At 36.4% G+C, this 14567-nt stretch overlaps 1 protein-coding gene across 9 annotated transcripts in view; it reads right to left on the bottom strand.

Annotated features, from left to right (window-relative positions):
- LOC149285889 (teneurin-2-like) overlaps positions 1-14567 on the bottom strand; it is a 771075-nt gene that overhangs the window by 86187 nt on the left and 670321 nt on the right. For 5 of the 9 annotated variants that reach the window (XM_089494760.1, XM_089494761.1, XM_089494758.1 and 2 more), the window contains 2 exons: positions 10272-10472; positions 9245-9430 (listed from right to left, as the gene is read on the bottom strand). In XM_089494760.1, coding sequence (XP_089350886.1) covers positions 9245-9430; positions 10272-10472 — 387 coding nt within the window. Of the gene's footprint in view, positions 1-9217; positions 9431-10271; positions 10473-14567 lie in introns of all 9 variants that reach the window. The other 4 variants (XM_089494756.1, XM_089494755.1, XM_089494757.1 and 1 more) reach the window with 1 other exon arrangement.

The following is a 14567-nucleotide window of genomic DNA, read 5'->3' as shown; positions in this document are numbered from 1 at the left end:
GTTCTTCCTCCAGCTCCTTAGGTGTGGAGTCACTTTGGGGACAAAGAACTAGCGGGATATGGGGGTATGGCTAACCCGTAATAGACTAAAAAAAAAGGAGAAGAGCATTGGCAAAGATAGAGACAGGGAATCAGTGGACCCCAAAAAGCACTTCCCCAAAGGCCATACTGGAGACTCAATGATCAGCTCTGATTCAAGGAGCCTCCAGAAAATCTCATCACATCTGTCAGTCTGCCATGTCAGATTGAGCAGATGCATTAAAACGTAATATGTTGGAAGTTCTAATTAAATACATCTTTTTATGTAATGGGCCTTACACCTTTTCAGAGATCAGACTCAAAACTACACTGTGCAATTATAAAAGTGAGTGATCTATAATATATTTCTTCATGCATTCTTCTTCTTAATTCTTATTTATCTCTGATTGTTTTGGAGATACAAATTGCTTTTACATTGCTTGGCCTTCCAGCTATCTTTATATAATGCAAAACAGCACTTTATCACACTGTATAACACAGGAAACAATCAAATGTCATAAACAAAACATAAAGAAAGCGTCTGGTTTAATATACACTTTTGTCATCGAGTACAGTTCTATGCAAGTTTTATATTATTGGATTGTCTCTGGAGTCTTTTGTATGATTGAATCTGTTAGCGGGCATCCTGTATCTCTCTATCTAAAGAAGTTGATCAATCGTAATTCATTTTGTAATGTGATTTGCTGTTTCATCTCTGAACATTTAAATAATAGAAAAAAAGTTTGGCTAAAGAGACTATCATGTGTCTCAGTTCTGCTTTTTTCAAAATGACGAAACAAATGTATTAAAATGTACTTCTATGTGGGACATTAAATAGCTCACCAGCATTAGCTGAACTGCAACGTCCATGATCCTCTGGTGGCCACCACAATGAAAGAAACCTAACTTTTCACACCCTCTATTAGAAATTTAATGTAATATGGTTATAAAAAAAAAAGTTGGAATTATGAGAATCTAGATAAAAAGTTTATATATGGAGTATGGAATTATCTATTATGGAAACTGTAATTGCACCACTAGGTATGTGTGTCATCACTCAAAGTCTTCATAAATCACAGACGATCACCTGGCTTCTGGGTCAGTGTTTAAGATAAATTAACAGAACATGAATCAGAAAGAGGAAGTTGGTTTATCTTGAAAATTGCTGCTGAATCACCAAAAAACCTTAAAAAAAAGATAGCAAGCTGCTTCATTTCGATTGACTTTAACTGCACCATGTTCTCAGAGAAAATGCTACACATTCTTATGCTTCTCTTTTGTTCAGGTCATTATATTATATATAGGAAATGCATATGTTATTCATCAGGGGTATATACTTAGAGGCCTGGATAGTGTTACCCCACCCCTGCAAACTTTTTTGAGTAGTCCCCCTCTTTTTAAGTTGGACCTTATTTTAAGATATAAAATGGTGCAGGCCTGTACCAGCTATCAGGCAAACTTAATGTTCCCTCCCATGTATCATTATTGTTCCAGATCCCCCTCTTTAGTGTGCTTTTTTAAAGAAAAAAAATGTAGGTGCTTTTTTAAAGTAAAAAAATTAGATTCTTAGAAAAAAAACCAACTTAGTGGAATAGATGTGCTGCCACTCTGCCCCCCCGAGATATGCTGCCACTCTGCCCCCCCAAGATATGCTGCCACTCTGTTCCCCCCCGAGATATGCTGCCACTCTGCCCTCCCGAGATATGCAGCCACTCTTCCCCCCAAGATGCCAGCAAGGGAGATTGTTAAAGCACATTGCGCAGACGTTCACCGGCAGAGGGCGATACGAGTGTAAACAGCCTCCGCTGCCGACACGTTGCACGATGTGCTTTAACAATTTCCCTTGCCGCCAACCCCCCCCCGTGGAAAGTGCTGGCAGGGGAGGCTGTCTTAACGCATTGCATAGACGTCCATGGCTGCTGGAGAGTAGGATCCAGGTCCCCTGCAGCGCTGCGGAGGATCTGAATCCTAATCCTGCTCCCTGGCCGGCGCTCGGAACTGCATGTCCCGGGCGTCAAGCGACACGAATTTCTCATTCCTGCTCTAAACACCGATTATAGGCCAGACCCCCACTTTAAAGACTTAAAGTGGGGGGAAAAGTGCGGCCTATATTCGGGGAAATAGGGTAATTGCTGCCGTATGCTTTAATACTGTAAGAGCGTAGTATACTTTATCAGCAGCTGGCCTTAAAGTGCCACAGCTGATTTAAGTCTCCAGTTTGGCTCTGACATGATGGAACACGTCACTTTGCATGTCTGTATTTGTCACTCACTTAAATGCAGTTTCGTAATGCAAAAGAAAAAAGCGGCACACCAATTCTAGAAGTACATACAGGTAGGGAAAACAGTATTGTCATAAAACTAGACTTCTCAGAGCAGCACCAGACAACTACTGGATCAAAAAAACCAAAATACAAAAATATTGTGCTACCCGAGGTATAAAAAACATTCTTTGTATATTAAGTGTGGCTGCACATGAAGTTTGTCAGTCCAATGAGTATATTGGCATTTCACAAAGAACAGAAATGAACCTTGTTACTCCAATATGTATGCTTAGATTGATTTCATTCATTTGATGAGCCTCTAATACTATTTCTTTTTTAAAATTACTCTCAATGAACAAATATGCTTTTTATAGCTTTGGTGGTGAAATATTTTTTGTATTTTTGTAGTGTGGAAATTCCTCATGCCCCATCAGATCAGTGATACGCAACTCTTCTTATTTACTATGCGGTTTATCCATTCCTGATTATATTTACCATGGATTTAAGTAAATTCTCAAAAACGTGGTTATCAAAGTCTTATAATACTTTTTTTTTTAAGGTTATTTGTATTCCATATTGGCCGAGAAGGTTTCTTGCAATTATTTTCCACTGTCTACCTTTTCTTTTACAATAAAAAGGCTAAGTCTCTTTGCTATTGTCTGTTGATTGAGTTTCAATGCCTTAGACTGTTAAAGATTGTGTATAAAAACTGAATATACAGAGGGATTAGCAGGAATGTAATAAGCCATGACATTGATTGGCAGTTTCTCAGAAATATAGCTCCCTATTTACAAAAGTTGGTAAACCCAAAGCCTTTTAATATGCACTCCGTTATAAAAGCGAAGAGAATCAGTATGTTTAGGAGGGGGTTATGGTTGCCATTAAACAAACAATGCTTGAGAAATGCAGACTTTTTCTCTCAGTCAAACATCTGGGATTCACTGAAAGCGTTCTGGTAACTAATGAGACAGCACAACAGGATTCACTAGAATCCCGATTGTAAAATGTGGACCACGCTCCACGGAACAAACAGATTGCAAAGGGGAGCAATAAAAACAATTTTAGGTTTATTAGTGTAAGTTAGGGGGCAATTCAGTTGGATAATACGTCTTCACACATGGTGGATTTAACAAAGAGAACCTTCACTCGTTAAGAAGAGTAGGCCCGTATATATGAAGTTGATATGCTTCAGGTTTGATCATTAACAGAAACCAGTAGTAGAGTCTAAATGGTTTAAGTTCACAATTCCTTATCTTTTTCTCTAGGATTGGTCTGTGTGGGATTGTTCAGGTAATACAGAAGGATATTGTTTCCTTTTATCGTTTCATATAAAGAAAAATGTATGCACTTAGGAATTTCGATTAAACGAATTACACCAGACGGATGGCATGGTGACACTCAACTTAATGTATTTGCCTTCCTCAGGTGAGCAGAGCAAATAATTATGACACTTGTAAGTATGTGATCAGAACAGTATTGTTATTACTACTATGAATGAATTTGTGTTGGCACCCATTCATCAACTAATGTTTCTTTAGAAAAAAAATAAAGAAATATAGAAAAATAATTTAACAAAGACAAAATTGAGCTACTGCCCCAAAGCTACTCACTAAAAGAGTTCAAAAGGAGCCTGGACGTGTTTCTTGAAAGCAATAATATTACAAGTTTTGGATATTAGATTAATAGGGAAAGAACGTTGATCCAGGGATTTATTCTGATTGCCATATTTTTTCAGCCTTATGAACTATGTTACTATGTTACTATGTTACTTTATTATAATAAAAAAAACAACATTTGTAAATCCACAGAAAGGAGATTCCTCAAAATATTATATATATATATATACATATATATATATATACCATTACATAAGTTATGGTGGGTAAAGGTGATGGAAACCCTTCCATTTAAATTTAAGGGGTAGTAGAAGTATTATTAAACACTCATCTACAAATCTCACGGTGCTGCCACAACCACAAGGGATTCTGGGTAGGGACATGCAAACAAGGTCAACAATTATCACCTTTGCCTCGATATCCACTTAATACATGGATCCCTTGAAAGTAATTGCCCGCTGTATAAGACAGCCTTTAGACAAATCTCGGGTAAGAGGTGCTGTAGCCAGATCACCACTCACGGACAGCTGTTTCGTCCTTCATGGGACTCATCAGCATGAGGTTGTGATAGTGGCTTAATAGTTGATAGCTAAGCCTCAACTATTAAGCCAGTGTCAGTGCTTAGTTTCTGATACCAGCCAACTAACTCATAATGACAATGCAATTTATTTAGAGAGAATTCCAAAAATATACACAATGCCTGATACTGATGAAATACAAAGTAATACATGCTCATGTTGTCATTAAACATTATTCACATCTGGGAAGGTGTGCTGGCTGCACTGTGATTCTTTGGCTATTGATTTAGTATGGCTTATTCCAACAGTACCTGAAGATATTATTCCATTCTTACCGTCATATATTTGAATCTGCGGCATATATTTTATATATATATATATATATTATATATATATATATATTTCTAGGTGGGCCTCATCTCTGCCATTAAGCTAAATAAGACAATTATTATTTGCTACACAACACAGTTTGGTTTATGTTTTTTTATCGTTATTTTTTTGGGGGTAGTTTGTTACATTTGAAAACAACATCCTATTTATTTTTCTAGAAATACATATTTTGTAACGGAAAACAGGACACATCCCATAAGACTAAATGTCCAGCTTTTCCTCATAGGTGTGAAAAACTGAATAATGTGTGGAAATAGATTCCCTCTTCACTTGTGAGTCCTGGTCTCATGAGATGTGATATTATGATCTACTGTGACAACCATAGAAACAAAATCAGAACTGCCTTGTAAAGGCGCAGGTGTCTTAAAGGAACACTCCATCTCCTAAACCTAGTATAATACGCAAATACATGCTTTACATCAACTGCATTGAACTTCAGTGAGAGGTTCGAATAAATCGGTTTAATAGATATTGTAATTGGGAAACTGCACAAAACTTGTATACCCATGAACTGTAACGGAATCTTGGTCAGCAAAGCAAAAACAAAGAGTATTGTCAACTCTTCAGGAATGCTTTCAGTAGCACCTGTTTCAGAGAAATGGCTCTGGATTTATATAGCCAAGTTTTTGTAACGTCTTCTAAACTTTGCCATGACTTCTGCCAGTGCTTGATATTCAGAGATGGATTAACCATTACTGAAGAGGGCAGAAAGTGGTCTCATGCCAAAGAGGCCCACAATGTATGCATGTACGTAAGAGTAAAACAGAGTATGACCTTTGCCATTGTTTTTTGCAAAGATGCATTAATATATTAGTATGGAACATTGCAACTGTGTTGCCTCTGTGGAATCCATTGTGTATTAGGGTGATAATTATCAAAAATTAAAAATGTGTAAAAAGAAACATAATGGTTTGGAGTTAAGACACGTGATCACTTTATAGTCGCACGACTGCATGCTGCTGTGCATACATTAACCATCTTCTTACCATTCTCCGTGACTGCAAATGTTTCAACTTGCAAATCCTTCCATTAACCCAATATCCAGTTAGATCAAAAGACTTAAATATTTTAATGAGGCATTCTTTGATCATTTTCCATTCTTCACATTTTACAAAAGGCAAAAGTTGGGAGTGGAGATCTATAAAATATTTATTGAGCAGCTTTTGTTAAAAGTAAATGTATCAAAGCTAAAATGAGTTTATGTTTTAAACATATCCACGCTCCGCTGTTTCATTAGCCTTGCTGCCATTTTATTTTGATAAAAGAAGTGGGAAAATTGAGAAAATTTATATTTTCATTGAACCGTTCCAAGCACACTTTTAAGTAGCTACACCACTTTTAGAATCATTGGAGGTAAGCTCAAGAGTTGTGATTTGTGTTTGTATCCAAAAAAATAATGTTTGCCCCAATAGCATTTCATCTCCTTGGTATTTTAGTATTTTATTCCACCAGCCACCTAAGCCGTAGATACAATATAATGCAGTTAGCTACGCTAAAGGTGCTTTTCCAGTTTGTTAAACATTAATTGTACTCTCTAGTATGTTAAACAAATAAACGTTAGCTGATCTATTATTTTGTTCTTTGCTCTAAAGGTTTTATAACATGAAAATATCATAGTGACTTTTGGGTGTCTATGGCATCAACCTATCAATTGCGGCCCTTTTTTTCTGGGAATTTCTAAACAGGTGCCAAGACTTGCACTATATATATTGAAGATGGAGTCTTACCATTGACTTACTTCGTGGCAAAATGATATAAACAATATCTTGCAGCTGCCGAATCATATTGAACACAGTTACTAACTTTATTGTCTAAGTCCTTCACATATCATTTGCAAATCTATTTATTTTCTCAAAATGTATAACTTTGCATTTGTCAACATTAAATCTCATCTTCCACTTGGCTGCAAATCGCTCCAATTTGACCAAATCCCAGGAAAATAACATCTAGTTCAGACTGTATCACCTTAACCAATGTCGTGTCATCTACAAACAACGATAAGTAGCTTTCAGTGCCCACTGCTAGATCATTAATAAAGACATTAACCCCTTAAGGACAATGGGCGGTCCCTAAACCCACTGAAAACAATGCATTTTGAGCCCGTACATGTACAGGCTTTGTTATTAAGGGGTTAAAAAGCAGCGGACCTAGGACAGAACCCTGAGGAACCTCACTTAGCACTTTGACCACTTGAAGAAGTTTGCGTAAGCCTACATCTTTTAATTTGTACAGTTTATTTTATGAGAAACTTGAGCTGGATCAAATGCTTTTACAAAATCACATCCACTGAAAGACGATGATATATTTTTACTAATTTCTTCATAGAGCGCAATTAAATTAGTCTGACACGATCTGTCCTTCATAAAACGATGTCATCCACAAATAATTTCTATGTCATCTAGATACATGGGCAATATGAAAGCATTATTAGTTCTTAGCTAGTCCACTAACATGTAAAATGCAAAACAGCTACGGAGAGTATATTTCTTTAATTTAAAAATAAGGTTTATATATATTGATAACAATCATTTAAAATTGTAGTCTCCAATAATTATCATTTGTACCTAAAAGTACACTAGCACTGTTTTATAAGCTATATAAAAATGAATAATTTTAACATTTACAAAAATACTTTGGGTTAACTGTAGACGAAAATCAGAATATGTGCCTCTAGAGGATACTTGCATGGCGAGTACGTTTTGTTCCAGACAACTGAATCATATACTGTGAAAAAGACGCAAAGGATTCTGGATGTGTGCATGTAAATGAGCAGAGAAAGTTACTTGTAGGGCAAAGTTATTAATCATGTCTTCTCGTGTATAGGGCTTCAATTAAGATTGTTGATAAAATTTGAATTATGAAAAGGGATCTAAGGATATGTCCTGAAATGATTATATCCTTATTCAAAGTATCAAGATTTGAAATTAAGGTTGTAAGTGGAATGAACGACTCTGTTTTGAGACAAGAAGGAGCCTTAACAATAAAAAAAAAACCTATCTAGTAGGTGGAACAATCTGGCTCTAATGCACAGGGGACAGTACCTGACCTTTATAGTCTTGCAGCAAACAGAATCTGCATTTTTATGTATTGCATATCCATGGAAAAGGACAATTTAAATTAATCTGTAAAGTTGAACTCTACTGCGCTTATTTTTCTTTCTTTATTTATCTCCATGGCACACTAAGCTAGTAGCCCCTATAATTAATCATATGATAAAGACGTCCTTGACGCAAATGCATGCATTTAAGAAGCTATACTATTCTTCTATACAGCCTATGTAGAGATGGGGCCATTGTCTTGCATGTCAAGTATCAAAATAACTTGAATTAAATAAATATATGGAATAAGTTATATAGCTTTTAAATGCACATGACCAGGCTATACTGCTGCCATGATATATACATCTAGACAATCATTTGATAATATACTTATAATTACACATATCATTCTATATTTAGAAATATGTTACAATCCTACTTAAAGCTTGACGTCACCCATATAAAACCTCATCTGCAACACAATAATCATGGCTAATTTAGACCGAAGGGAGTAAAAAAATAAATATACTCCAACTTGAGTATGAGATGGTTTACAGCATATCAAGAATGGATTCAATATTAAAACAATTACTTATAAAAGCTACAAGTAGAATGAGATCAGTTGGATATGAGATGTTTGATCAGCCAGTACGAAGCTTTGTGCATTATGGTTAGCGATACTATACATTTGTTCCTATGTTTTAGACCTGCAGTATTAAACAATCACAATGGACACATTTTGTATCAGGATTCCTTCCTTGCTGCTATGTTCTCTATCTGGTTTTTATCTGGCATTTACAAGAAAAACACACGCAGTGCAGTAAAGAACTTGATCAATATTTTGCTGGGCTTCTTTAGTCTGAACATTCATTTTTAACAAAATACTTAAGTTGGGCAAGATGAGTTTAAAATTCCGTTGTAAGGTATACACCAGCAAAATTTTGCCCAAAGTTCTACAATAAAAAAAAATGATCATCAATAGAGTTGTCCCATCAAGGTGTGCCTCTTCTAACATCGTAACTACTAAAGTGTACTGAAATCTAAGGCTATGGTTACTGTTATATAGTTACGCTGTTTAGCTTTTTATTTATCATTATAAACAAAAAGGGATACTTATATTTAGAACCAAAAAAGAAGCATGTAAAAGTCGTATTATACCTGAAAATTTATGTAAGAAAGAAAACAAACTGTAGGACATGATTTATATAGCAATGTCCACGATAGAAGATCATAAAAGTTTAGCCAGCCTTAATTGTAGTAATGCTGATCATGTATAAACAAATATTTTGGAAGCCTAAAATGTTGGCTCCCTTGATGGAACAAAACATAATGGCAACTTTGGCAATATGTTGTATGAGAATAAAGCGATATGTGCCTCTTTCGATGCCTGTCGTTTGCCTACCAATGGTGCAGTGCTCCCCATTCCATCCCTCTCTGCATTCACATTTTCCATCTTTGCAAGTTCCATGTTCGGTGCATCGAGGGTGGCAAACGCGTTGGTCACATGCCACCCCAGTCCACCCTTCCTCACAACGGCATGCTCCACCAATACAAACGCCGTGAGTGCCACAGTCCACTGAGCATACCTCTGTAACATATGTAAAACAACAGTGTGCATTATATAACCAACATACATTTAGAACATACCAAGACCTTCAAATGGGGGGTGTATGGATAATGGGTAAATGTGAGCCAAATCAGTGTCTATGCATCCACCATAACTGGTAGAGATGGTGAAATAAATCTCTGTAAATTTAAAAGACAGCTGAGTGAAAAGGTGATAGGGACAGAGTGGAGAAGGGATTGTTAATTCTGGAAAAAGCGATGTTTTGCTATTCTGTGTAGCCCCTTTATTCTGTGGGAATACTCCTAAGGATCCCAATATGGATAGTGGTTCCTTTATGCAAGGCTTTCACCACCGGGTCTAACAATACTGGACTATAACTGATAAACACATACATTTGTAAAACTTTTGGATTAGCTTTGCTGCATTGTTTGTGAATAAACCACACTAACATTGGTGGAATAATTCATCTTATTGGATGTTCTATCAAATTGTTGTATGCTAAAGGCTTTACGTGGCTTTACAAAACAGAATGTAGCACCAAAAGGTCATCATCAAATCCAAACCCTATATCTATCTGTCTGGGCTATTTCTCTGCCATTGCTTGAAAGCTTTAGCCTTGCATATCGTGAAAGTAGGATGACACATATAAATGAGGCATATTACATTTTTTATTGAGATCAAGGTTGTGATTAATTACCAAGCATAACAGTTCACTCAATCCAAGGAAAAATTAACAATTCATATTTAATGAAATGGCTATGGCAGTATAAATTACAGTTATTTGTCTTTTTTAATCCTCATTAGTTATATTAATGTGAAAGGACTGTAATACATTTTAAACAGTTAGAAATAGTCTTCTTACCAACAGAGCAATCAGGACCCATCCAGTTAGGATCACAGCTACACAGACCTGAGTCGGTGAGGTATGTTCCATGTCCACTGCATTGATCTGGACATTGAGTTCTGGGTAGTTCGCAGTTCTGGCCACCCCACCCTGGACTGCAGAGACATTCTCTGTTCACACAAACCCCATGGTTGGAGCAAGTTGGGTCCATGCAGTCACCTATACGTACACAAAAGCTTAAATAAGTGATGATGAGCAGGTTTCTTTGGAATCTATGACCAATGCAAGGTATATCACAAACAATTGTGTTATAAAGAAAAAACAAATGTAATACATATCCAACATGAAATGTGTTTAATTTTTTTAAATAGTTGTTTAAGTTTTGGCTTCTGATGACCAGAAACTCTCTTGAGTTTCTCAAGCCCCTAGACTAACGTATGTATCCCATTAAGTGCCAATCATATGCGGGTGGCAAAGTGGGAAGCCCTCTGTTTTTGTTAAACTATAAAATTAAACCATTTAAGGAATTTGCTGATATTTCCTAGCCTATGTCAATTTAGCTGAATGTATTTTAATCACCATCTCATCGGAGGATGGTATGTGGTTGGCATTATCATGCAGGAAAAAGGGTAATGTTGGCAAGTGATGGCAGAAAGATGCCGTGCAAAGTGATGACACTGGGGCTGCAAAAATCACTTTATTGTCATTTACCTAAACAAAACATGTTATATTAGGGAGGCCTACAACATTTCCTTATAGCTTTAAAGCCTTAAATAAATGCAAAAACTTGGATAAGGAAAAAACATATACTACACTGATAAAAATATAGCAATCATTTAACTATTGTTATGTCAATGTAATATATTATTTTTAAAAAAATGTTAGTTAAGTGATTACCTTTATTGATTACAATATAACTTACCCATCTGACAATTCTGCCTATAGCCTAGTAACAGCATTTTAAAAACAATCTGTTTTAATTCAGGTCACATCTTTTGACTTAGCTCCTGAGAGCCTATAGAGTATATACATTTTATATATATATATATAATTTATTTATATATATATATATATATATATATATATTTACACTTTATTATCAAGGTATTAAAAACACATATTAAAAGCTGGACCTTTGTTTTATTCTATTTAAAAAAAATACAAAAAAGATGTATTTTGTGTCCCAAGGTTAAAAAAAGAGGTCAAGGTGTTCTCTAACCAATGTGTACTGTGATGAACCATGAATTACATTTATGAAGTTAAATGTCATTGAAAAATGAGTTGCCCATGAAACTAGCAAATACAACACTACCAAGTTAACCTAATTTGTCAATTTCACTTATGTTTCCCCCACAACGGAGTGCAAAATCTGACAAGTGTTACATTTCATTTTCCTTTGCAAATTTGTTAATAGAGCAGCAGTGTTTATGCGGCAGAAAATATGGATCCTATTGATTTCAATGTCACTTCTACTTCAGGTGAATTGTTTGGATACGAAATAACTATGATGAATATCCCAACTAAAAAGCTAACTTAAATAAAAAAAATTACAGCTGATTCAGAGATTCCAATTCCATTTTGTTCTTGGATAAGGGCATATGAGTGACGCCACTTTATTATTTTTGGAAGACTAATCAATACATGAAATCACACCGTTTTACAGTAAAGTGTTTACGTTTGTTTTCTGGCTAAGACAAATACTGATAGAGTTATTGAAAGCAGAGATATAAGCTAAACGAAATATTGATTTAGGCAATTATTTAGATTAGGTAAAAAATATATACGCAGTATGTACAATGTTATGCGAAGGAGCAGCTTCTCTAAGATTCCGTGCCACTGAATACAATATAATATGGACTCGATCCAGAGTTTCACTTAATACAGGACACTTCATAAGATGCCATCCGTCATTACCTCCAGTCTTCAATCGAAGTGCTTTTGGCAGAAGTATTCTAGTATATTCTAAATGACTAAAGTCTACATTCACTGTTTTCAGGCATTCTTCTGTATATATAATGTATTCAAATGTTCCCTTAACATAAGGTTATTTTGCTATTTACCTTATAGTTTACCTTTATTTTCCCCGTCAAGTGATTGATGAGCTCATGTTTACCATTTTTTCATAGGTATCTAATTTTGAAAAAATATCGCTCTAAAACGAATGGTAGAAGAAAATGTATTTGAGGAAAAATGATAAAGCTTCATTATAAAACTTTTTTTTTGGCAGATTATTTTGGGAATTTGTCCATAAATCATTAGAATAACCGAAAAAGACTTGCAAATAAAAATTATTTCCAAGGAAAATCTGAATTATTTTAATTGTGCCTCTGTGTATATTCATTATCTACCTTTTATGTCGGTTTTAATGCAGTGTAATCCAAATGATATGGAGCAGGTTCCTCAAATGTTCCTTAACTAAGTACTCACATTACTGAGAACTCCCTAAATGCAAAGTACCCTTGTAAATATTAACATCAAATACCAATGGCTGCTCCGGACTGGCGATCTGGTAAACCGGGCAAATGCCCCCATCTGGCCATCACCAGTCCAGCCCTGCCAACTGGTCAGAAGAACTGCATGAGTACACATACAGGCTGAGAAACCTGTCTAGAACACATTTTTCCATGCAATATTATAAATGTCAAATGATGTGTGGTACAGAACCAACATAGCCTATGTGTTTTTTGCGAACTGGGATCCATTCAATTAAAAATGTTCAGTGTCATCCTTTACTTATTACTCCTGACACACAGGTGTCATCAATCTGAGAAGATTTCTCATATTGTCAGGGATGCAAACTTCATTACACAATGCTTGGACACTGCCACTTTAATGCTATAAATATTATAATACATATAGTCATATAAATGAGCAAAGTTGTAGTCTAGGTTTATCCACTGAAATAAAAGAGATAAAGTGACCAATGTTAAGATGAATGAAAAGACTTGGCTGTTGGGAGATTACTAGTTATAAAGTGTGTGCTCTACAAACTGATTTGCTCATATACATATAACACACTTATAATATGGGGAAAGAGGATTTAAAAAGGATTCTATCTACAGCTCTCAAAAAATGTGTTCCTGGCATAGCCTGTTAAAGACAATTAACTGGCACTGCATCCATGGGCGTAGGAACCCCTAAAAATCTGGGGGGACAGCATTTTCCCCCATCAGATCCCCACTTTCTCACACTATCTACCCCCTCTCCCCCCTCTCACACTTTCTTACTATCTACCCCCTCCCTACCCTCCCTTCTCACACTATCTACCCTCTCCCCACCCCCCCTTCTCACTAGCTACCCTCTCCCTATCGCCCCCTTCTCACTAGCTACCCTCTCCCTACCACCCCCTTCACACTAGCTACCCTCTCCCTACCCCCCCTTCTCACTAGCTAACCTCTCCCCACCCCCCCCTTCTCACTGTCTAACCCAGGGGTGTCCAAGTTTTTTCTGCAGTGGGCCACTTCATCAGAATTGTATACGTGCACGGGCCGCACTCATTTTTCACTGTGAGAAAATATGGCCTTTAATAAAATATGCAGATTAAAATAAAGTAAATGACACAAAACGTTTACTTTTCCTCTCACTGATTTCTGGGCCTAGAAAGTTTTGTGACTACAAATTCAGGACTCAGGATAATTAAAAATGAAATAGTTCTATTTATTCTAGGGATGCACCAAAATAAAAATTCTGGACCAAAACATTCACAGTTCACTTAGCCAAAACCGAAAATGACCCCCCACCTTTAAAAATAATAATAAAAACTCATCTTTTTTAATAAAAGTAGGTAACACACCACAATTGGACAAAAAATAGCAATATGACTTGGCATGATAGGAGTGTGATTGCTAACAGCAATCACACTCCTATCACACCCAGGCAGCCAGTACATGCTGTAAGTGATGTGCAGACCCCATACTGCTGGCAGCATCAATACACAAGGGGGGCAGCTAGCTAGGTTTCAGCATATACTGGCTGACTTGGCATGATAGGAGTGTGATTGCTAACAACAATCACAGTCCCATCATGCCTAGGTTCCAGCACTTACACATCCAACCAGTAAATGCTGAAACCAAGGCATGATGGGACTGTGATTGCTGTTAGCAATCACACTCCTATCATGCCAAGTCAGCCAGTACATGCTGGTACAGGGTGGCTGTAAGTGATGTGCAGACCCCATACTGCTGGCAGGATCAATACACAAGGGGGGCAGCTAGCTATGTTTCAGCATGTACTGGCTGACTTGTCATGATAGGAGTGTGATTGCTAACATCAATCACAGTCCCATCATGCCTAGGTTCCAGCACTTACACATCC

The sequence above is a fragment of the Sceloporus occidentalis genome, unplaced genomic scaffold, assembly GCF_023333645.1.
Source record: "Sceloporus occidentalis isolate IW3139 unplaced genomic scaffold, rSceOcc1.0.p SCAF_75, whole genome shotgun sequence".
Lineage (NCBI taxonomy): Eukaryota > Metazoa > Chordata > Lepidosauria > Squamata > Phrynosomatidae > Sceloporus > Sceloporus occidentalis.
Note: the sequence above shows the minus strand (reverse complement) of the source record. Positions and strands in the feature narration are given on the sequence as shown.